The 21,900-nt window shown below is 38.8% G+C and overlaps 3 protein-coding genes across 7 annotated transcripts; all 3 read right to left on the bottom strand.

Annotated features, from left to right (window-relative positions):
• Positions 1–700: 700 nt before the first annotated feature.
• On the bottom strand, positions 701–1,632 carry LOC114275385 (mitochondrial import inner membrane translocase subunit TIM23-1). Its single transcript, XM_028217410.2, has one exon. The coding sequence runs from the start codon at positions 1,400–1,402 to the stop codon at positions 842–844; it is 561 nt and encodes a 186-aa protein (XP_028073211.1). The 5' UTR covers positions 1,403–1,632; the 3' UTR covers positions 701–841.
• A 7,565-nt stretch (positions 1,633–9,197) lies between these two features.
• LOC145813471 (uncharacterized) lies at positions 9,198–10,261 on the bottom strand. Its single transcript, XM_082908920.1, has one exon. It carries the CDS (start codon positions 9,894–9,896, stop codon positions 9,261–9,263), a length of 636 nt encoding a protein of 211 aa, XP_082765046.1. The 5' UTR covers positions 9,897–10,261; the 3' UTR covers positions 9,198–9,260.
• A 581-nt stretch (positions 10,262–10,842) lies between these two features.
• On the bottom strand, positions 10,843–21,123 carry LOC114275565 (U-box domain-containing protein 35). Of its 5 annotated transcripts, none has more exons than XM_028217637.2 (10): positions 20,616–21,060; positions 19,817–19,953; positions 19,613–19,704; positions 19,178–19,299; positions 18,501–18,701; positions 17,569–17,917; positions 16,657–16,758; positions 16,122–16,550; positions 12,130–12,900; positions 10,843–11,392 (listed from the first exon to the last, which is right to left on the bottom strand). In XM_028217637.2, the coding sequence occupies exons 3-10, from the start codon at positions 19,658–19,660 to the stop codon at positions 11,288–11,290; spliced, it is 2,127 nt and encodes a 708-aa protein (XP_028073438.2). In that variant the 5' UTR covers positions 19,661–19,704; positions 19,817–19,953; positions 20,616–21,060; the 3' UTR covers positions 10,843–11,287. The 5 variants fall into 5 exon arrangements, with proteins under 5 accessions (XP_028073438.2, XP_082765044.1, XP_028073420.2 ...); XM_082908918.1 differs by having other exon boundaries at positions 19,613–19,726; positions 20,616–20,935; XM_028217619.2 differs by lacking the exon at positions 19,817–19,953 and having other exon boundaries at positions 20,616–21,123.
• Positions 21,124–21,900: the final 777 nt, after the last annotated feature.

Below are 21,900 nucleotides of genomic sequence, written 5' to 3'. Positions count from 1 at the left end.
CAAGAACAATTTACAGAATTCCCTACACCCCAAAAAAGACAGTTTTTTTTTTTTTTTTTTTTTTTTTGGTACACGCAAAAAAGACAATTTTTACTCATCATCAGAAATTAACGAGACAATAATTAATTACTAAAAAATATATATTTCTTTGACAAGAGATTGTAAGGCTGTGTTTGGAACGATTTTCGAACTATGATTCTACCCCACATTTTAATATGATATTTGGATAAGATGTTCAAAGTATATTTTCATAATATTTAGAAAATTCTGCAAAAAACTCACACAAAGACGCAATTTTCAAAATTTATTTTTTTGAAATTTAGCCTAGCTGGTCGTCCCAATGGATGTCCCACCGGTCGTTCGGCCGGTTGATCAGAATAATACAAAAATTTTATTTTATTTTTACAATTGACATATGTTAATTTTTATATATTCAAAAAAAATATTTTTCAAATTTTTTTAAAAAAAATTATGTGTTTTAATAGAATTTTGAATTGTATGTTTAGTTATGAATTGTAAGTTTTTGTATCAAATATCATATGTCACATTAAAAATTCTTCACTCAATTCAAAACTCTTTTCAAAACTTTTTTATCAAACAAATTTTTCACACTCAAATTATAATTTCAAAACTCACAGACTCAAAATACTACTTTTCTCTCAAATCATATTTAGAAAGTTTTACTAAATGCAACCTAAAATTTTCCATGGCAAAATATAAACTTTTCTACTGATATAATAAAATTAAAAAATTATTCATCCCAAACAAACTAAAGAAAAATAGATCTATTAGAAAGCATAAAATTCAATAAGTTTAAAGCTAACAAACCAAACAAGCCCTTTCAAATCGGAACATATCTCTTCACAAGCTGCTTCCCCGCCACCGCCATCCCCACCACCACACCACCAATCGCCGCCGCCACCGCCGCCGACCTCACCCCCGCGGCCGCCCTATAAACCGCCCCAGTCCCCAAGCCCGCCACCACACAATTCACCCCATCATCCCTATCCCTAATCGCCACCATCCCACTCTCCATCCCCGCATACAACAACCCCATCACCCCTGCCCGACTCCCCAACCTCCGACCCGCATGACCCGACCCGTTCAACATCCGATTCACCTTCAGCTTCACCGAATCACCATTCTCCGACGCCTTGATTCCCTCTACGAGTCCTTTTCCGGCGCCGGCGAGAGACCCCGATAGGTATCCGATTCCGGTGTAGTAGGTTAGGTTTTCGCCCCAAGACCGGCGTTGAGAGAGGGATTCTTCGGAGAAGAGAAACTCCGGCGAGGTTGGGAGCTTGTACAGGGTTTGGATTGGGAGTTGGAGGTCTTGGTAAGGGTTGTAGAGTCGACGATTGTGGTCTTCGTTGGGATTCGAAGGGTTTGTATTGTACGCCATGGTTTAGGGTTAGGGTTAGGGTTAGGGTTTTGGGGGGTTTTGAGCTTTTGGTCTCGTTCTCGAATGAAGAGCGGGGGAGAGAGAGAGAGAGTAAAGTCGACGCCGAGTTTGCGATTCGCAGAAAAATCGGACCGGGTTTAGGGTTAAGTTAGGTGGTGCCGGTTTGATATTTGCAATGAATGCGACGTCGTGTCGAAAGTAAAAGCATCTCCAAAAATATTGGGTAAATTATAAATATACAGCTTTTTTTTAAATACAAAGAATTATGCTTGGGACCCCCTCACCCCCCCTTTGTCACGTGGCGGGTGATGATTGGAGGAGCAGAAAAAAAAAGAAAAAGAAAAAGAAATTGTAACCAATGAGAGAGAGGGGGTCAAAGGGGGTGCGGGGAAAAGGGGGGATGAATCATTGTTGAAATACAAATATGTCGTTTGGTAACACTTACGTTTTCAATTTTCTATTTATATTTATAAAAAATTAAAAAATTCAAATAAAAACTTATTTGGTAAAATTTTTTATTTATAAATCAGTGATCTCAGTTTATTAATTTGGCCAAAAAATAAAAACACAAAAAATATATTTCTGTTTTGAGTTTTTTTTTTTTTTTACCACCCAACATTAGCCACCACCTGCCACCATTTTCCACCACCGTCTTCCGCCACCACCCCCCACCACCACCTGCCACCACCACTCACCACCACCCACCAGCAACCACCACTCGCCACCCAACCGCCACCACCACCCACTACCCACTCACCACCACCACCACCCACCACCCACCTGTCATCCACCCGCTACTACCCACCACCTGCCACCACCTACCACCATCTGCCACCTGTCACCCACCCGCCGCCACCACCCACCATCACCACACCACCACAACCCGCCATCCGCCACCCACCTGCCACTACCACCCACCACCCGCTACTGCTACCACAACCACCCACCTGCCACCACCACCCACCATCCGCTACTGCTACCACCACCACCCATTTGCCACCGTCACCCACCCACCATCACCACCTACCACCCACCTGCCACCACCACCACCCACCACCCACCACCCGCCACCACCACTCACTCGCTACCATTCATTACCCGCTACTGTCATCCTCCCATCCACCACCACCACCCGCCACCATCACCCATCCATAACCAACCGCCATCCGCCACTCACCTGCCACAACCACCCACCACCCGCTACAATCACCACCACCACCACCCACCCGTCACCACCACCCACCCGTCACCACTTTCCACATTATCTTCCGCCGCCACTTGCTACCACTTGTCATTTCTCACTTTTTTTTTATATTTTAAACATTTTGATAATTACTAAACGCGTTTGTAGTTTATATTTTTCTAAAAATAAGCAAAAAGCAGTTTATAAAATTTTTATAAATATAAACTGAAAACGTCAACGTTACCAAACACAAATTGTTTGGTTTAAAAAATGAGATTTTTTTTTTTAAGGTCTCTGGTATTAAAACTTTATAGTATAAAGGATATCTAATATTTTCATAATGTCTAAGGTCCCTCAACATTGATCGAGAGAAATTTCAGTCCGGAGAAATTTCAGCCCTGAGAAATTTTTCCCAGAGAAAATCTCACATTTCTCTGGACTTTCCAGAGAAATTCACTTCAACTCAGAGAAATTTCCCTCTCTAACTCAGAGAAATTCTCATCTTCAATCCAAAGAAATTCACTTAACCCAGAGAAATTCTCCTTCTCCAACCCAAACCAGAGAAATTATTCCCCTCCAATCCAGAGAAATTCCAATTTTTGTGATTGAGATGCCAGAGATGGAGGCAAATTTCTCTGCTTTAACATCATGGGCAACTTTGTACACATCAAAAAGATAAATACAGGGGGGGAAAAATGCAATGGGATTTATATAAATTAAGCATTTCAGGTTCCAACTCAAAACCAAAGAATATCTCTAGACCAATCCAGAGAAAATTCAGTTCAAAAACCAGAGAATTTCTCTGGTTTCAACCTAGAGAAATTCAGCTTAACAATTAATTCAGTTAACATTAGTCACTCTTACAGTGACACACCACATTTCATAGCATTCTAATCAAGTGGTTACTAAATGGGTTATTTCTTGGTTTTTATGTAGAAAAAAATAATGATCGTAGTCCCTGGGGAAACACACTAACCTGTGGTTGTCTCTGGAGTTGTAAACGAAAAGTGTGGCAATGAATATGCCATATCACAATACAAATCTGAAGATGATAGTATTTTCTCTTTTTCAGCCAAACCCACCTGTTGCATAAGAAACTTGGAATGGAAAGCAATAAATTGGAAGAGAGTTAAAACCACACGCAAACAATGACAGAATATATATATATATATATAACAGTAGCCAAAAGTACATGATGCTCATACTTCTGCCGCAAGTCGAACAATTTTTACTTTTGAAGACACTGGTGTGGGCGACTGGAACGGGGCCGAGGCGGTGAGCAACGGCGATGGAGTGGAGATTCCAAGAGGAACAAGCCGATGAACAGATGGATTTGGTGCAGCGAATCGCCATTGGCAAGTAAGCTTCGTATCTGAGCTCTAAGACTTGGTTGCCATCGAAGGTGTCGCGGGCGAACTCTGCGTTCAGCTCTTCAATTAGAAATTTACAGAGAGGCAGGCCGGGTCGCAGATCCGGGCGGCGCGGAGGTCTGTGACGGTGGCGGAGCGGAGGGAGGAGTCAGAAGAGAAGGTGTTGAGGAAGAGGTCGTAGAGGAGGGTAGAGGAGCAGAGAAAAGGGAGAGAGAGAGAGGAGAGACAGAGTCAAATTTCTCTGATATATGTTTAAGAACCTTAGACATCAAAAAATAATTTTGTGGATCTCTTTTATTACGAAAAGTGGGAGAGGGACCCTAGACTAATTTTTCCTTAAAAAATTATAAATAAAAATAAAATAAAATTTTTAACTGTTTTCTTACACGAAAATAAAATTACTTAAATTATTAATTAAAATAAAATTTTGATATTATTAAAAATTATTAATTGACTTAATTATTTATGCATAAAATGAGTTAATTGTTATGAAATTTGAAGTGTAATTTCTAGAATCACATAAGGGAAATTTATATTTTATAAATAAAAGTTAATTACTTAAAAGTCCTACTTAGGAATTTTATGGTAGTTCAGGTCTTATTTAAAAGTTTTTAAATCAATAAGTCTTATTTAGTAAAACTGATAATATTATCAATTTTTTCAATTTTTAAAATTAATAACATTATCAATTTTGCATAGTAATATTTCATATAATTATTTCATTAACTGATGAAAAAATAGAGCATGAGATTAAATATTTGTATCTTTTTATTTATTGATTTGATTCAACTATCTAATAAAATCGTGAATATTATCAGCTTTTTTCCTTTTTAAAACTGAGAACATTTTTCATTTTTTAAGTTTTTTTTCCCAATTTTTCACATTAATGTTCCAATATCATGCTCATTTATAGATACAAAATTTTCAGTTTTGCACAAAAAAAAGTCATTTTTTCAATTTTTTCAAAAAAACATATTTGCTTATGCACATAATTTTTTTTTTTAGTTCTTTCAACTTGAAAGTTAATATTTTAAAGTTTTGAAAATTAAAATAAATATCAAATCATTATTTATTTTATAGATAATTATAAATAATGAATAACCATTATTTGAAGGATAATTCCGACTATTAAAAATTAATAGAACTTGAAATTCTAAAAAATCTTAATTAAAACTTAATAGGATATAAGTTTATAATTTAGGATTCGTGTATAAATGCCCCATTAAATAAAGTTTAAGAAATATATTTGTAATTTACTCAAAAATATTCAAAGGGTGTTTTGCCAAATTGTTTTACCGGTTTAATTTTAAAAGATCTAAATATTAATTTTTTTTCAAATTTTTCTAATCTAATAAATTAAAAGTAATTTTTTAATAAAAAAAATTAAATGTAAATTTTTTATTTTATGTGTTAATATTTATTAATTTAGTAAATAAATATATATTCTAATTAAAATATTAAAAATGTGTCAAAATATGTGAATGATAAAAGTAAATCGACTCGAAATTAATGCTTTAAATGTCAAAAGTAAAATGTATTTTTTTTTTTCACACACTTTTATGAGTCACAGAGGCCACCATTAATGAACCAAGGTAACACGTGACAAACTTTAATGACCTACCTAGAGCAGTTTGATAATTGTTTTTTTTTTGTTATTATTAGGTAAACTTAAAAATTTTACAATAATCCTCCTTAATTTGAGAAAAAGTTGGCCCGAATAGTTCGAATATCTAAAACAATGTCGTTTTGAGATTCCCCCCTCCCTCTTATGTTGTTGAAATAGAGAAGGAAGAAAGAGAAGAGAGGACAGAGAAGAAGAAGAGAGAGAGAAAGGAGCACTATAGGCGCCGCTTGGGTACAGATCTGTATATAATGATGATGATGATGTGTTGATTTTGATTTCTGATTTTTGGGTTGAATCTCTTTGATTTTTGAGTTTAATTTTTGGATTTTTAGATTTGATTTTTGATCTTCAAAAAAACAAAGGATGAATCTCTCTGATTTAATGTTGTTTGTTGTTTTTTTTTATCAGCTTGGTGTTGTTTGTTGTTAGTGTTGATGATTTGGTGTTTTTTTTTTAATCAGGATGAATCTCTCACACAACTTCCTCTTCTTTCCTCCTCCTCCTCATTCTTCTTCTTCTTCTTTTGTAGAGAGAAAAGGACCACAAAAAAAAAAAAAAACACTGCCCAAAACGACGTTGTTTTGGGTAGTCAAACCACTCGGGTAAACGAAATTCGAGCTACAAAATGGAACTTAAAAGTTTATTAAGAAAAATTGAAGAGTACAATGAAAGCAAAACAAAAAATTATTAATTTTTTTTTTAAAAAAAAATCTTTAATGAGCTTTTGTTGGATTTTGGATTTTTTAAAAACATTTTAGATCCTTTTAGACTATGATGCCTAATAAAAAAAATTGTTTATTTATCTATTTTTAATGCAAATAAGTGTACATTTGCCCCAAAATATGAACCTCCTCTTCCAATTACATACACACAAAAAAAAAAAAAAAAAAAACACTTAATCACAGAGGGTGACCTCTGAGGTTAGACTTTAAGGATCAGAGATCTTAAAGGTTACCATTAAATAGTACTACACAGCAAAATCATTTAATCATGTAGCGATAAGTCGCAGACTTGCACACTGATAGAAATTTAAATCTACACTCCTAATACTAAATACGATGCCCAAGCCTAGAAGGTTTCCCTAGAGAGAGTCCGATCGCACTTGAGACTTCAACATTTATATCTCAAGGTTTTACTAAACTAAAATAATTATAAAAAAAAATCAAAAAATCAACTAAAAAACTTATTGCCAAATCACAACCAAATTGCCACACCCTCCTGGATTTGACTTTTAACTGGAGTAACTCACCCTTGGAGATATTTTTAGAAGGATCAGATCTAATGGACTTTTATGGTAGAGACATTACTAATTTTTTTCAAGTTTGTATTCATGCGCTTATATTTCTCATCAAATCTAATCCATTTTGTTAAATAATGATGTATTATTGATTGATGTGTATTGATTGATTGTGTATATTACAAGGATTTATATAGGAGAGGATTTGGGAGTAGGTGAAGGTGGTAGTGGAGGTGGTAGGTGGAGTGGGTGGTAGTGGAGGTGGTAGGTGGAGTGGGTGGTAGTTTACATTTTACAATTTACATTTTACATTAACAGCCCCCCTCAAACTCAAGGAGGATAGGTACTAGCCAACTTGAGTTTGGAGAGATTAACAAAACAGAAAAATAAGCTGACAAATAAAATTAAAAATGGGATAGGAGACACTGTATGGTTGTGTCAGACCGTTGTAGAGACACGGTATGGTCGTGTTGGACCGTTGTAGCAGACAGTTTACGGGGTCATGTCGGACCGTTGTAGAAGCTAACCGGAATCAATGTCGAGACAGTTTACGGGGTCATGTCGGACCGTTGTAGCAGGACAGTTTACGGGGTCATGTCGGACCGTTGTAGCAGACAGTTTACGGGGTCATGTCGGACCGTTGTAGCAGACACTGTGTGGTCGTGTCAGACCGTTGTAGAAGACAGTTTATGGGGTCATGTCGGACCGTTGTAGCAGACACTGTGTGGTCGTGTCAGACCGTTGTAGAAGACAGTTTATGGGGTCATGTCGGACCGTTGTAGCAGACACTGTGTGGTCGTGTCAGACCGTTGTAGAAGACAGTTTATGGGGTCATGTCGGACCGTTGTAGCAGACACTGTGTGGTCGTGTCAGACCGTTGTAGAAGACAGTTTATGGGGTCATGTCGGACCGAGTTAGCAAGTTGTGGTGGTGCACCAAGGGGGCGACTTAGGGAGTGCGCCATGAGGTGGCTTGAACATGATACTGTGTATAACCCCCCCTCAAACTCAAATAGGTGTGAAGATAGAAACCTATTTGAGGTTGAAAAGGAATTGATAAAGCTGACCGGTGTAGAAGACACTGTATGAGTGTGTATATAGGCTGCCCAAAAGATATACATGGATATATATATCGAGCCCTCAAAAGTCGCGCCCTCGAAAGGTGTGCCCAATCTGTCAAAAGGCGTGCCATCAAAAGGCGTGCCCAATTCATAAAAAGACGTGCCATCAAAAGGCGTGCCAAGTTGTCGGCGAGCGCCGAGCGGCGCATGATGCGCGTGTCTGCCTCTTCGTCAAGGTCTTTATAAATCGAAGCGGAGGCTGAGGCTGAGGCAGAAAACCCGCTAAAAAACTCTGAAAAACTCTTCGTTGTACTGAGAGAGAGTGTCTGTAACACTCTGTTGCGAGAGATATTCTGTAACACTTTGTTGCCCAGAAAATGGCCTCGTCTTCCCATGGTCTGCTGACTCTCTTTCCAGACCTCAACGAGTCAACAAGAGAGATAACTGGTGCGGTGGCCAGTGAACCTCAACCAAACACCGCTGGGTTTGCTCCGTTGAACTTTCCGATGCGGTCGGTGGAGCAAAGAATGGCAGTGCAGTCGGATGTGGAGGCCAATCAGTATACTTTGAAGTCATGTGTGGAGACCATGACTGCGGTTACAAACTTGTCAAACCGGCTGCAGAGTAGGACAAATGAGGTGCAGCAGTTAAACGCCCAACTGGTTCTGCTCCAACGCATGTATAAGGATGCGCGAGCAGAGATAAGTGTGCTAAAGGCGAAAAATAAAGAGCTGAAGCGGAAGGCCACCGTGATGTTCCGATTTGGAGGTCCGCCATATGCTGCAGTGGAGGAGCAGGGAGTAGTGATCATACCTAGTGGAGTGGGAAACACGGAGGCAACACCGGCAAGGGCCACCCAGGACGGAGGCAAGAAGAAGAGACCGGCTGCAGAGTAGAGAAGAAAAATCCCGCCTGTGGGTGGGTGTTTGTGTGGGTTGTTGTTAGTTTGTGTTTTGTGTTTTGTGGTTTTTTTTTTTTTTTTTTTTTTTGTAATTGTGATCGAGGTTGATCCCCTGATATGAATAAAACAAATGGGTTGTGCAAACTCGGATGGTAGGAAGGACATGAGAATGTGTGATTTGTTTTGGTGTGTTTTTTTTTTTTTTTTTTTGGTGTTGTTAATAAAATATATAAATTATCGGGGGAATGAAAACGAGAAAGAAGATTGGTTTAAAAAATAAAAAGAAGTATGAGTATGTGCAAAAAAGTAGGGGATGATGGGGTAAAATAAAATAAAAGAAAATGATGGTGGGTGTGCAAACTTTCGGTGGCTTTGCAAAAGATGGATTAAAAACAAATATAAAAAAAAGAAAAGAAAGTGGAGAGGAACAGGAGTGCATGGATTATGTGATATAATAATAATAGTAATAAAAAAATAAAAAAGTTAGACCGATTCTCCAAAAACCCTTTTCTCAATCACACCTTCTCTTCCGATTTCACCAACTGGGTCACCCAAATCAACACTCCTCTCAATCTGGGTAGTCCCAAAAACAAGCTCAGAAGCTCTCTGAATCAACTCATCGAATGTCTGAAACATCTCGTCCAGTTCAACCAAGTGGGTCGCCTCTTTCTTCTGCTCGTGGCTTTGGAACAACGCCATTGTTTTCCTCACCTGTTGGAGCACCGAGAAGAGCTCCGGCGAAGACGGCGAATCGACTCCTCCGCCGCCGGCGACGGCGGAGAACACGGCGTCACAGCCGAGGGGAGTGACTGGGCTCTGAATCGTCGGCGAGGACGAGTTACGGAGAGAGGTGAGTCCGAGCTTGATCTCGAGCTTCCTCATGGTGTGCCTCCTCTCCTGGAGCTTGAAAGGTGACCGGCGAATGCCGGTGGCGTCGATTGGGTTGTAGGGTCTGGAAGAAAGCCTTGTGGGGAATGTTACAGGGAGTTTGTCCGCGGGGTCACCGGTTGCGCCGGTTAACTTCTGGACCAGTTCTCTGAAAGTGGTGGTGTCTGCTTGGACGAAGGTCGTTGGTGTTGGAGATGATGGTGCCATCATTGGGTTTTGATGTTTTTCCATTATATATATAGAGAGAGAGAGGGAGAGAGAGAGAGAGAGAGAGTATCTGGGGATGTGTTTTGTGTGTTGTTGGGTACTGAAAGGTTCACCGAATTGGCCCTTTCGGCCATGTAGGCCTTGAAATTGAAGGGTGTGGGTAAGGATTCCACATGGGTTTGTTTGTCTTCTTCTTTCCCTTTCTTGGTGAGAATTGCAGAGATGGAGAGAGAAGGATGAGTTATGATGATGGGTCGTCGTGTTGTTGGGTTTGAGAATAGCAGTGTTGCAGAGAATGGAACAACTGGAGAGGAGAAGGAGGAAGAAGAGAGCGAGAGAGGAGTAGAAAATTTGGGTTTGTCCGGCGGACGGCCAAGGCGAGGCTGCCGCCCGCCGGTAAAGTGGAATTACTAAATTCTTAACCTTGCTCTGATACCATGTTAAATTCAATGTAAAAAAGAGAGAAATGCAGAGAGAATAATGTATCTAATTGATGTATGTTAATTGTATTATTGATTGATGTGTATTGTTATGTATTACAACTCCTATATATAGAAGAGAAGGTGGTAGTAGGTGTAGGTGTAGGTGGTAGGGGGTGAAGTGGAGGTGGTAGGTGGTAGTGGAGGTGGTAGGTGGAGTTGGTGGTAGTGGTGATTTACTATTTACAATTTACATTAACACATTTTAATAAAAAAACAAAATACGAGTTTTAAGAATTTATTTATTCTCTATATTTGTAACCATTTCACAATTTCTCTCCTCTTTATCCATATAAACTCGGTGTTTCAATGTTGTTATGAAAATTGATGAAAAAACTTCATCTTCGAACCACTAGTTTATGTCAATAAAATTAATATATAAAACTATCCAAATAAATTACAAGATTCTTTTCATCCATTTATTTCTTCTTTTATTCTTCTAGGGTTTTTGGAATTTTTTAATGCAAATTGGTAATTCTAAAAGCAATAGATGATGTAAAGACAGAGGAGACAAATTTGATTAAATATTTGCATACAAGTGAAATTATTCATGAGAAGATTTCAAATAACAATCTTCACCATCCATTCTTGAAATCTAGCTCTAAAATTCTACACCTTGAATGGAGAAGTTATTTGGTGGTTTTGGAGCATGGTCAGATGGTGCCTCAAAAGCATTGCAATTGGTAGAGGAAGTAAGACTCACGATTTGGCGTTGGGTGTTGGGAGAACAGGGGCATGGCATTTGGTGAGAGCATTGTCACGTGGTGCCCCCGAAACCACCTAATAATTTTTTCCTTGAATGAGTGCTAGCAAATCCATAAATACAAATACAACCTCAATTTCTTCAACTGACAATTAGATGAAGATGGAAGAAGTGTTCAATTTCACTAGACAAAGTGCCTCCCAAACCTGTCTTGATCCTTTCCACGACTAGTTTCAAACTTCACTATCTGGTTCGGGACTCGATCTGCAATCATCTTCTTTCAACACCGATCTTTCCTGAATTTCAATCTGCTGAATACAATTTCTTCTCCTCGCTTCCTGGTTAAGCATATCAAAACATAGAATTGAATGTCCGTGCCTGACAAATAGCTCTCTCGCTAATCTAGGTAGAATAACTGATTGTGATTGCAGAGGCATTGCTATATTTCTGTTCTGGGTTGGTTATTCATATCTTACGTGCCCTAGAAAAGTGAAATAAATGGTGGAAAGTGAAACAGGCAGAAAGGAAAGTGAAAGAAAAGAAATGGAAAACAAAATATATTTTCTCATATGCATTTGATTAGGATGAAAAGTTTGCAAGGAAAGATAAATTTTTAGAATTCTAATCATAAGTAACCATTTTATGAACAAATTTTAAACAAACTCGGAATATATTTTTTTTTGCCCTTTCCTTCACTTTCCACCATTTTCATCCCCGCCAAACTCAGGCGAAAATAAAGGATTTTAGGTTTAAATGAATATTACAAAGAATATACCACTTGAAGATGAAAGATGGTAAAGTAACCATCTATCAGTACTAGTACTACTAATATTTAACACAAATTTTAACAATAATAAATTTGAAAAATGGTATCAGGGTTGCTTTCTTGTATAGGCATTCTTATATCCGTTTGGTTGCCAAGAAGATGCAAGAGAAGGGGAGATAATGTAGAATCCTATACTCACTGCCATAAATTTCTGCTTTTCTTCACTTCTCAGTTAACAAATAGATAGAATTAATGACAAGGCTTAGACATAAGAAACTGAGAGATAGAAGTTTCAGAATGGTAACTGACCTCACTAAATGGTGATCTCACTTGAAAACACGGATCATTAAAAGTTGCTCCATATGTGATCCCGCCTATGTTACCGGCTCCATTATCAAAACCAAGATTGCTAAATCGCTGAAGTTCAGGTAATATGATCGAACCAAGGTCTGGTCTGTCTCTCCTCCTCAGCTCACAACATTGAAAAGCCAATTTAGCAAATGACAACGCCTCTTCAAAAGGCCAATCTGGCACCATCGGATCAAGGATCTCCGAAAATGTTCCTCTCTCAATTGCCTTGCCAACATGGTAGGACAGACCAATCGGAGGCCTTGCTGTAATAATTTGTAACAATATAACACCCAATGAATATACATCAGATTTCACACCCAACAACCCCGTTTGTTGGTACTCGGGATCGATGTAACAAAATGTCCCAGCCGCTGCGGTCATTTGATATTGAGTGACACCATTAGCGACAGATGGTGGGACCAACCTGGCTAAACCAACGTCGCTGATCTTGCTCACATAGTTTCGGTTTAAAAGAATGTTTGCGGGTTTGAGGTCTCGATGCACTAGAGGCTCTGGCTTTGTTCGGTGAAGAAAAAGAAGAGCAGTGGCGACCTCAGCAGATATTCTGAAACGTGTTTTCCATGGCAATGGAGGAGAGTTGTTTTTCCGGAAGAGCGTGTCTTCTAAGCTGCCATTTTCCATGTGTTCATAAACAAGGCATCCATACTCAGGGCAGGCACCCAGAAGAAGAACCATGTTTGGATGTCTTATGTAGCTTAGTACCTCAACCTGCATGGTGAGAACAATAATAGAAAGTGTTAGAATTTACCATTCACACTCACCTACTACACTCCACCTACCACCAATTCACCCTCACCTACTCCTCACCTACTACCCAAACTCTCTCCTATATAATAACCCACTCTGATTTGTAATACAATACATCTTGTAATACATCAATCAATTAATAATACATAAATTCTTACATGGTATCAGAGCAAGGTTAAGACCTTAGTGCTTCCGCTTCACCGGCGGGCGGCAGCCTCGCCTTGGCCGTCCGCCGGACAAATCCAAATTTTCTAATTCTCTCTCTCTTCCGGCGAAAACCGACAAACAAACAAGATGCTGGCTCTTTCTCTCTCCTCTCCACGGCACTTCTCTCTCTTCAAGACCAAGTACGGCAAGTCCTATGCTACGCAGGAGGAGCACGATTACAGACTTGTGGTCTTCAAGTCTAACCTCCGCCGAGCCAAGCGCCTCCAGATTCTCGACCCCTCCGCCGTACACGGCGTCACAAAGTTCTCCGACCTTACTCCGGCAGAGTTCCGACATAAATTTCTAGGTCTGAAGCGGCCTCTCAAGCACCCGTCCGACGCTCAGAAAGTCCCATTTCTCCGGCGAGAATTTTATGTGCGAATTGATACTGGAAGTGACGTCTTGTGGGTCAGTTGCAATGCCTGCAAGATGCAACTTCATCATCTGAAACAGACCACCGTCACCATGTTCACCACCATGGCAAACCGTCCTTTCTTCTCCGCTTCCCTTGCAGACACGGGTGCCTCCATTGTCGACCTTCCTTTCCCGGAGAACATCAACGGATTACCTGCCGAAGTTGAGAGCACCGATGAACTCCCTTCCATGTCCCTCTTCGTGCCATTCGCCAACGCCACGAAACTTATGCAACCCGACTTCGAACAAGCTCTGGAGTTTCTCCCCACTGTCACCTGCCTCATATCTGATGGCTTCCTCGGTTGGACCCTTGAATCAGCATCCAAGTTTGGCATTCCGCGGCTTGCCTTTTACGGGTGGAGCTACTACTCCATGTGTGTGTCCCAAGACGTGGCTGTCCATGTGTGTGTCCCATTCTTCTTTCTTGATTCCCTTTCCCACTTTTTTTTTATATATATCTATTATCTCCCTTTTTATTATACTATAATATTTCTTTTATTTTAATATATGCCTATTATACTATATTCACTACAGCACCCACGTCCACTTCTGCAATTCACCCACAGCCTCCACCCACCAAAGCCATCATCATGTTCTTATCTCCTTTCACTTTATTCCTTTATTTATTTATTTATTATTATTATTTTTTTATTATACTATAATATATATATATTTTTTTGATTTGCATCTCAATGTTCTTACTTTTCCTCGTGGGCTTGTTCCCCCACACTATTATACTATATTCTATTATTATTATTATTATTATTTAAAAAAAAAAAAAAAAAAAAAAAAAACCATTGCCGGTTTTCACAACACCGTGGGTCACGAAACCTTGTTTTCATTATTCTTTCTTTGCCCATAAAAAAAAACAAAAAAAAAAAAAAACAGCAGAAGAAGAAGAACTGCACACCACACTCATTTTATTCCTGTTGGGGCTCACCCCGATCACCATTTTACAAAAAAAAAAAAAAAAAAAAAAAAAAAAAAAAAAAAAACAAGACACACAAACCAAAACCAAACACCCACATCCACCGTGGGATTTTTCTTCTCTACTCTGCTGCAGGTCTCTTCTTCTTGCCTCCGTCCTGTGCGGCCCTTGACGGTGTTGCCTCCGTGTTTCCCACTCCACTGGGCACGATCACTACTCCCTGCTCCTCCACAGCAGCATATGGCGGCCCTCCAAATCGGAACATCACCGTGGCCTTCCGCTTCAGCTCCTTGTTTTCCGCCTTCAGCACGCTTATCTCTGTTCGCGCATCCTTATACATGCGCTGGAGCAGAGCCAGTTGGCCGTTCAAATGCTGCACCTCATTTGTTCTACTCTGCAGCCGGTTCGACAAATTTGTAACCGCAGTCATGGTTTCCACACATGACTTCAGTGTATATTGATTGGCTTCAACATCTGACTGCCCTGCCATTCTTTGCTCCACAGCCCGCATCGGAAAGTTCAACGGAGCAAACTCCGGGGCGCTTGGTTGAGTTTCCAGTGCCACCGCACCAGTTCTCTCTCTCGTTGACTCGTTGAGGTCGGGAAAGAGGGTGAGCAGCCCGCGGGAAGACGATGAAGCCATTTTCTAGGCACCAGAGTGTTACACAGTATCTCTCTCAGAACTCTCTCTCAGAAAACAGAGTGTTACAGAATCTCTCTCCACAATCTCTCTCAGAATTTCTCTCGCAGTTTTTTTTTGCCTCAGCCTCAGCCTCTGTCTTATAGCCGAGGCAGCCACGCGCATCGCGCGCCTCTTGCCACCAGCCGACAACCGGGCGCACAAGCCAAGGCGCCCACGTGCCTCGCCATCATGTCTGGCACGTCTTTTGATAAAATTGGGCACGCCTTTTGATGGCACGCCTTTTGATAAAATTGGGCACGCCTTTTGAGGGTGCCACTTTTACAACGGTCCGACATGACCCTATAAACTGTCCCGACATTTGATTCCGGTTAGCATCCAGTGTCCTCTACACCGTTATGACACCGCCATCCAGTGTCCTCTACAACGTTATGACACCACCATCCAGTGTCCTCTACACCGTTATGGCACACCCATCCAGTGTCCTCTACCACGTTATGGCACCACCTTTCAGAGTCTTCACCAACGGTCTGACACGACCATACAGTGTCCCCTATCTTTTTTATTTTTATTTTTATGTATTTTCTTATTTTTATATATTTTCTTGTTTTGTTACTCTCTCCAAACTCCAGTTGGTTAGTTCCTATCCTCCTTGAGTTTGCGGGGGGCTGTTAGAATTTACCATTCACACTCACCTACTACACTCCACCTACCACCAATTCACCCTCACCTACTCCTCACCTACTACCCAAACTCTCTCCTATATAATAACCCACTCTGATTTGTAATACAATACATCTTGTAATACATCAATCAATTAATAATACATAAATTCTTACAGAAAGTTAGATCCTTAAGTTGGTGCTTGGACACACAGACATAATTAGCTTATTTAAAGCTGCAACCTTCATATATGGTGTTTGTTCAGGACAGTTTTCTACATGATCCGAGTATACATCTACAAATTGGCAACAGAAACAAGGAATACAATACCTCTCGTTGAAATTGTTTTTTCCCTTGTGACATATCCGGCCTTAGAACCTTAATGGCAACAGCTGTGTGGTCAAGAAAGGCTTTATAAACAGGTCCATATCCTCCTTCACCAATCTTCAATGAATTGGAGAAGTAGTCTGTTGCAACTTCAATCTCTTCAATGGGGTACTTTCTATACCGAATTTCAGAGCAAGTCAACGCGTCCATAGCCTTCTTCCTCTCTCCTATCTCATGTATGGCCTTCATCTCTGCATTCTTTCGCATCTGGATCTCATATTTTGCTAGTCGTTGTGCCATCAGTGCTGCTTCAATCGCAACCTTGGTTTTTTGTTTTTCCATCTCGGCCAAAGCCATCGCAGCCTCTTGGGCTTGCTTTGCTTCCAGAACCTTGCGTTCCTCCTCTGGCTTCCATTCATCAATCTCCTTTGCCTGGGAAACACAAGTGATTTGTAGTCACATTTGGAAAGACTTATTGTGAGATAACTTCCATGTAGAAGATAGGAAACATCAATCTAGTTCAAGTCAAGATTTTTACCTTCTCTTTGGAAGAAATTGTTTCTTTGCAAACTGAATTGTACATCTCCATCATTTGCTTCAATTGATCTCTTAATCTCCTCATTTCAGCCTCTAGTTCATTCTGTAATATAGTCATTCAAATGAAGGCATGCAAGTCAGTCTGCTATAACAAAACTTTGCAAGACTACAGCTCATGACCTCATCTTTTTTGTGCACAACAATGTGTTTAATTTCAGCCTTCTCATTGACAACCAGCAAAAGAAAACAAAGCTAATAAAGCATAGAGCATAGGCAATTTCATAATTAACATATGTGTTAGTATTTTACAAACTCTGAAACATATTGACCACTGGGGTCGAAAAATTGTGGGTTTTATCCCTTCAATCAAATGAAGAGAACGAAGTACCCTCATTGGTGCTTTAAGTTAATGTTTCTTGCTCGTGAATTGGATGGATGCTTGCTCGGTGCCACTGAAATGACACCCTGTGACAGCAAAGTTCTTTAATAGGCACTAAAAGCTAGAAAGTACTGCAGAACTTTCTAGCTTGGACATACCTCAGTCTATTTTGTTTTAAATACATATGCAATGAGTTTATCAGTCCATTGTGCTACCTATTTTTCTTTCCTTGAAACTAATTTAAAGAAATACACATTAGAATTATGAAAAATGTCTTATATTTGGTTTTGGAAACTGTGGCAGGAGTAGCATTTGAATGCGAGTACCAACTACAAGACATCCTTGGGTCAAATTTAAGTCACACCCATAACAAATTAAATATAATATCAGGCTACTTATCACGATCATTCAATTACGGTGCTCCATTTGTTGATTAAGCTATAATCAGATAATCATGATAGATGATCCATAATTATGATCCCATTGATTAATAATTATATCTTGTACCCAGAATTTCTGCTGTATTGAACTTACCGAAGTTTGGGAAGAGCCAGAAGTCCTGGAAACATCTGATGTGAGGGAATAGTCCAAATTTTCACAGGACATTTCAGTTGATTGAAAACTAGGCGGTCCTGAAAAATCACTGACGTCTATAGCGGAATCTTGATTGGATGAACTCCCTTTGGAGCGAAACCAAAGATCAAGATTGCACATTGGATGTTGCAGTGAAGAAATCATTCTGCTAGTTGAATGTTGAGGTGAAGGCACAATGCTGTTCGAGGTCGAGAGCTTGTCACATGAAGTTAACTGCATCAAATCATTGTTCCTGTCAAATGACATTGTGCTGGAGCCTCCACTTTTCCAACTCCTATAGCTATTACTTCTGTAATAGCAGGTAAATATCGAAAAATGAGAAACCTAAGTGTTCTAATCTGGAAAGATTACTTAGGAACTTTAGTTTAAAATTTGGCCGGTGGACTTTTTGTTTCAGTACTACAAACCATAATCTTGATTTTATTTATTTATTTATTTTTCTTTAAATTTCTTACTCTAAATGAAACGAGAAAACTAAAAAGGCATAACATTAGAGTCTGAATGACATACTTCTTTGTCTCGAGGCTCGAGGCTGAGAAAGCAGAGGATTTAAAAGTATCAAACCAAATATGATAATTGACAATCAAAGGGAGCGAGAATTTCATTATGCTCTATTGCTGATTCAAATCATTGAAGTAGTTGGATACATATGAAAGAATTGGAGCATTTGACGGTTATAGCTATTTAACCAATGCCATAAAAGTCAGTCCCCTCACTCTCATTTTGTGTCAAAAGACCATCATTTATTATTTGTTTCAAAAGTTCCCTTGCTGCATGAATTAGCATGGACAGTTGGAGTAGCCAGTATTGGTGTCATTCTCTAGTTACTATCATACACTTCAAAAGAGTAAACATGTAATTTTATGACTTACTGACATAAATCTTCAGACACTGCGGTATCTGCTGAAAATGGTGTTTGAGATGGTCGCTTGGAACTAACTGCACCACCAGGTATAGAAGGTTGGCTGGCTGACCTGATGCTCTGAACTTTCCCTTTCGATATAACATACACCGAACAAAAGTTTGGTGCAATTTTGCACAAACTAGTTGGCACGTCTACATTTCTAAATGCCCTGTGTAGCAACAACAAAAATAGTACTGTAAGAGGGAAAAAGGAAAGGGAAGTTTTGAAAACTCAAACCTCCTTAATGAGTCCTAAAGAGTACCAGTAGCCTACAGGCAGTTTATAGACCTAGCAACCTAGGAACCAACACACTGCACATTAGGATTCATAGTGTTTTCTCAGAGTAACAAAACAAATGTTGTAGACAGAAAAGGTTGCTTGATATATGTTAGCTTATTATACCTCTTAATAAAGAAATGCAGTTGATGCTGATGCAATCCAAAATTTACACATGCAAAAAGATGATCATGAATTATTTGCTCCCAAAAAGTTAGGGATGATAACTACCCACAGCAATATTTGACCAACAGGTTGACATTAGTTTACTAAAATCATTTGAAAAAGAATTGACATGTACCCATAAATGGTGTGTGTGTGTGTGTGTGTGTGTGTGTGAGAGAGAGAGAGAGAGAGACAGACAGACACCTTGTTAGAGAGCTGCGGCTGGAAGCACCAAGGATCATAGTGCTGATGGAGTTGTTCTGGATAAAATCAACTAGCGCATTTGAAATGTCAATATCGTGGAGGACCATCTCGTTTGCTAGAACCTGAAATTATCATGGGTATGAAATCAAACCTTGCGGATATGTTTGACATTAATGCTAAAATTTACAGGTTTTAGTGGAAAATTTGGCCACCTCTATTGTTCTATAGGATACTAAAAGCTTTTGTTTATTTTTTTCAAACCTTCAGCCTGCTATTTAACATGCAATCAAACTAATTTCTAAGAGGCCATACATAGTGTAGTCCTGCTCCAAATGAATTTGATTGGCAACTCTTCAACAATTTCAAAAGAGAAAAAAGGTAGCAGTTTGTTGCCTATTTAATAGACGTATTAGGGAGTTAGGTTCATAGAATTACCCCTTTGCGAGCACAGAATCCACGATAAGGAAGGAATAACTGTTGCATTTCATTTCCAGTTGGTGCATTGCCTCCTCTAGGGGCATCATCCTCTGCAAAACCAAATAAAACAATCTGCGAAGAAAGGAAGTAAAAAGAAAGTATGTCCAGTTTAATCTCCATTTGACGAGGGTCTAGGAGAAGTAGATCGGGTGCAGACATAACCTTTGGCATAAATATGCACAAAATGATTGTCCTCAGGTTATCCATAACCTCCCTCCTCATGGTTAATACGCTGAGTTTTAATCCACAAATTGAGATATGCACAAAGTCATTGCCCTCGGGTTCAAACCCATGAGCTCCTTCAACATTAATACACCAAGTTTTAACCTAAGACAATGAAAAATTTGACAACAGTACCAATAACTACAACAGATAATCACAATTGGAGTACAATCACCAGTGAAGATTCATTCATACCCAATTGCACAAGAAGGGCACAAGCAAATATCCCTAACCTGTATTGCAAATTTATTCGATATTTTCACATTATTCTAAATGAATTTTTCCTTCTGTGAATCATTTTTGGGCATTCCATGCTAAGGCCTTTTTATGTACCAACTGATGACAACATAATTTGAGTTTTGCATATTCTCAAAAGTATGAAACTATTCTTATACCGAATATATTTACACTGATTGTGATGACAGGCGACTTGATTTTTTTGGTCAACTCTCTAATTTCTTCAAAAAAGAAATTCTTTTTTCAAAATTTATAGATTCAATATCAAATATAAAATATCAGATTATCTAAATGACTTTTCCCTTATGTATTATGTACCAACTGATAAGAACATAATTTGGGTTTTGCATATTCTTAGTATGAAACGATTTTTATACCAATTGAAACACAAAACCCACCTTGATTTCATGGGAAACACATCAATTACCGTGATTTAATTTTTTTTTTCTTTCTTTTTGTATAGATTCGATTCAATGTGATGATGAAAGAGCAAGGTACCTACTGTATTTCAATGATTGGGTCTTGACATGGACAAGAATGACAATAGAGTTCTTCTTCAATAGATTATCCACGGCCCATTTGACAGCAAATTGGCTGTTCTTGTCTGTACCAATTGCAATGGCGGTTGTAGTAGCAATACCTTCCTCAGAACTCCGTGACCACGTCAATGGCGATTGAGACATTGTCAAACGCTTCGCTCCACAGACACTCCACCGCCAAAGACTGCACTGAGATTTTCTGCCTGATCCACAGGCAATGTACACAACTAGAGAGTACCAGAGCCTCCCAACAACATAAAACCCCCAAAATTGAGAACTTGAAAACTCGAAAATTCGAACGATTGACAACTCCAAATCGAAAATTGAGAAGCTTTCTCTTCTTCTTCTTCGTCGTCATTGTTATTCACTATGATTTTGATTCCGCCATTGCTATTTTGGTGATTTGATAGCTGGCTAGGGCTAAATTGGGCGGGAATATATCATATATGTATGTATGTATTGGAGCAAACTAGCCTCCGTCTGGGAGTTGGTTGGCTTTTTGGTTTTTTTGATTTTTTTTTTTATTAGATGAGTTTGGGTTTAAAAGTATAGTTTGGGAAGGGCTTTTGATTTTTTTGATTTTTTTGTGAGAGAATAGTGTAATGATTATGGGGTTAGATAGAATGTTTTGTCTGTTGTAGTTCATGAGCCTATTCTGTCTTTTATGGCTCATTGAGCCAAAAAAGCCCAATGAGCCTTTGCCAAACCAACCCTAATACAAGTTGTTTAAGTAGCAAAGTGTGTTAAACTGTTTACCCTTTTTAGGCATATATTAATACTGTATTTGGTTGAAGGATGTGTTTGGTTGAAGGATTTGAGGAGAAATTTAAAAAAAAAAATAGAAAAAGTAGGTAAAATATGAAAAAAATATATTTATATTTCACATAGTTTCACAAACTTTTTTTTCTTTCCTTTTCTAAATTCCTCTCCAAATTCTTCCACCAAACATAGCATAAGGTAAGTTTCCAAGTAATTATCTAGGTTAGTTAATTATCTATGTTTCGATAATTTTACATTGGTGGTATGTTCAGTTAAGAAGTTAGTAGTTATATGACAACATTGCAAATATACTATTTTAATATAATTAGATGTGTGTGTAAATTTCTAAATAGTTATCTGGCTTTTAACGGTATGTTCAGTTTAGAAGTAGTTATATGACAACATTGCAAATATACTATTTTAAAAATATTATTAGATGTATAAATGATTACGTGATATTTTTTATGTGATGCTTTTTATATTTTTGTG

Source organism: Camellia sinensis, chromosome 15 (assembly GCF_055761805.1).
Source record: "Camellia sinensis isolate YWXY chromosome 15, ASM5576180v1, whole genome shotgun sequence".
Lineage (NCBI taxonomy): Eukaryota > Viridiplantae > Streptophyta > Magnoliopsida > Ericales > Theaceae > Camellia > Camellia sinensis.
This window is presented reverse-complemented; position numbering and strand designations above follow the sequence as displayed.

Coding starts and splice junctions, on each gene's coding strand:
- LOC114275385 (XM_028217410.2), bottom strand. CDS start 1,402: ATGGCGTACAATACAAACCCTTCGAATCCCAACGAAGACCACAATCGT.
- LOC114275565 (XM_082908919.1), bottom strand. CDS start 20,796: ATGTCTCAATCGCCATTGACGTGGTCACGGAGTTCTGAGGAAGGTATT. Junction 19,300..19,612: donor GATTCTGTGCTCGCAAAGGG/GTAATTCTATGA, acceptor TGATAATTTCAG/GTTCTAGCAAACGAGATGGT. Junction 11,393..12,129: donor TGAGATCACCATTTAGTGAG/GTCAGTTACCAT, acceptor ATGCTTAACCAG/GAAGCGAGGAGAAGAAATTG.
- LOC145813471 (XM_082908920.1), bottom strand. CDS start 9,896: ATGGAAAAACATCAAAACCCAATGATGGCACCATCATCTCCAACACCA.